Source organism: Eimeria maxima, genomic scaffold (assembly GCF_000499605.1).
Source record: "Eimeria maxima Weybridge genomic scaffold, Emw_scaff2149, whole genome shotgun sequence".
In the NCBI taxonomy this organism is placed as follows: Eukaryota; Apicomplexa; class Conoidasida; order Eucoccidiorida; family Eimeriidae; genus Eimeria; species Eimeria maxima.
In genome coordinates, this window is record NW_013565021.1 from 1 (window position 1) to 1,923 (window position 1,923).

General features: G+C 52.8%; 1 protein-coding gene across 1 annotated transcript; it reads right to left on the minus strand.

The window, feature by feature from the left end:
* Nucleotides 1–243: 243 nt before the first annotated feature.
* On the minus strand, nt 244–1,584 carry EMWEY_00057450 (hypothetical protein; the record flags this gene model as incomplete). The annotated part of the gene is made up of 3 exons (XM_013480630.1): nt 244–1,141; nt 1,250–1,417; nt 1,558–1,584. Coding segments are annotated over 3 exons (1,093 nt in total), but the record flags the coding sequence as incomplete, so codon positions are not given.
* Between the last annotated feature and the right edge of the window lie 339 nt (nt 1,585–1,923).

A 1,923-nucleotide genomic window follows, 5' to 3' on the forward strand; every position in this document is an offset into this window, starting at 1 on the left:
GCGCAACGCCGAGCGGTGTAGACCATGGAGGCCCTGTCGTTTCTGTCGACACCCCGAAACGCCAGGATGCCTCCCTCATATGTGACGTTGCCTGCAAAGTTTCTTTGGTTATTGGAACAGTTGGCTGTGACCTCGCGGCCAGAGAAGAGGCTGCAGGGTCAGAGGGGGGATTATCACTCCTGCCTAGCTTGGAGACTACTGAAAGTTGTGAAAAGGGTGTATCCAGTTCGGGCGGGAGCTGACCAGCTGGTGCCAGGGTTGCCGGAGCTTGGTGCGGCAGGGCCTGGGCTGCTCCCAAACTTTGAGCTTCAGATGGAGGACTGATGCCGCCTGATGTCTGCTGAGTCTGCTCAGGGTTACTGCTGTCCACTTCTGCTTGACTCTTTTGTGCCTGCTCTTCTCCCTCCCTACGATCAGAAAAGCTCGCCTGGCCTGTAGAGTGACCAGGAAGCGGAGGACGACCTCCATCAGGTGTTTTTGTCGCTTGGTCGCTTGTAGGGGCAGCGCTGTGCCTATTTTGGGGCTCCTGTTGTGCTCTAGACTCTCCTTTGGGAGGCTTTTGGGTCGTATATAGAGGATTTTTGAACCAAGTGCTGGGGTCAGTTAATTCGGCACGTAGCTCTTCGAGGGTCATCTGTGGTTTCTCGCGCAGATCCTCGGGATGTTTCACACGCAGGAGCCTCCCGTGCAGACGTGAGGCCTCAAATTGTAGCAGTAGATGACTCAAGTGCTTACTCATGAACACCTGAGAACGCCGGATGTAGACGATGCGCTTCATTTCCTCAGCAAATTCATGCGCTGCTTCCAGTGAAATTGCCTCGCCTGGGTGTTGTAAAGAATATGACTGCAGTGTTCCAAGGGCAGCTTGTATAAGTCTAGAAGCCGTTTCCTGAAGGTCCAGAAGTTCCCCCAACATCTTTAAACGATCCTCATTTGCGATCGGTGGGTTGTCAGGCCTTGCCCTACGTAGATCTTTTGCGTACTTCACGAGGCGTATTGCAAGGCGTTGTTGCGAGGCTGATTCGCGCCCTTGGCAACGAACATTTATCACACCCCAAGCTTCAGTTTCAGCCTTTTGAAGGATCTCCCGTTTGTGTGCCTCAAATTGTGTTCCAAGTAAGGCTGACAGAGCGGCGACTTCCTGAATGCAAAATCCCACGAAAAGATCGACCACCTTCAGAGAAAATGGCGACGGAAGGGAAAGAGCGACGATTGAACAATGTTCTGTCACCTGCATGAGTGCTCGTACCACGCCTTCAGCCCGTTGCTGCAACGCAAGTTCAATGCCATCACTGGCACCACGAGCTGGCTCTTCGCTTTCCCAGTAAGCTCCCCAGCACGGCGTTGCGGGCCTTCCCGCTTCTCGTTCAGCCAGTGACCTCAGAAGTGCTTTTGAATGCCTGTTACCAATGGTAACCTGACGATAACAACGGAGTAACACAAATGCCGCAGCAAGGGCAGCCACGAGGAGCAGGGTCCTCACTTGCACGTTCCCGTCCACCCTCCGGCGTGAAAGTTCTGTAGAGGAACGAGTTGCAGATACACCCGCCTGAGCACCCCATCTGCACCCAGCCACGACGCCATCTCTATTTTCCCATGCCGACGGGCCGGTGTTCAAGGGACCAAGAAGTGCATCTTTACAAGGAACCGAAGAAGATACCTGCGGTTGCCAATGCATAGCCGCACAGTAGCTAGCCTTGCCGTGAATTGGTGGACCTCCGAAGCAACAGCAAAATGGAAAATTTTGTAGGGAATGTATATACTAAGTTATTTCAAGGGGCCGGAGTAAAATTCATGAGTACGCCCCAATTTGTCGGAAGTGGCATATTCCTGGCGTACTCAGACCCCCGCACCTCAACAACTCCTGGAGATATGCGGATCTAAGATACTTAGAAATCCACTTTACCAAAAGGATAAATATGA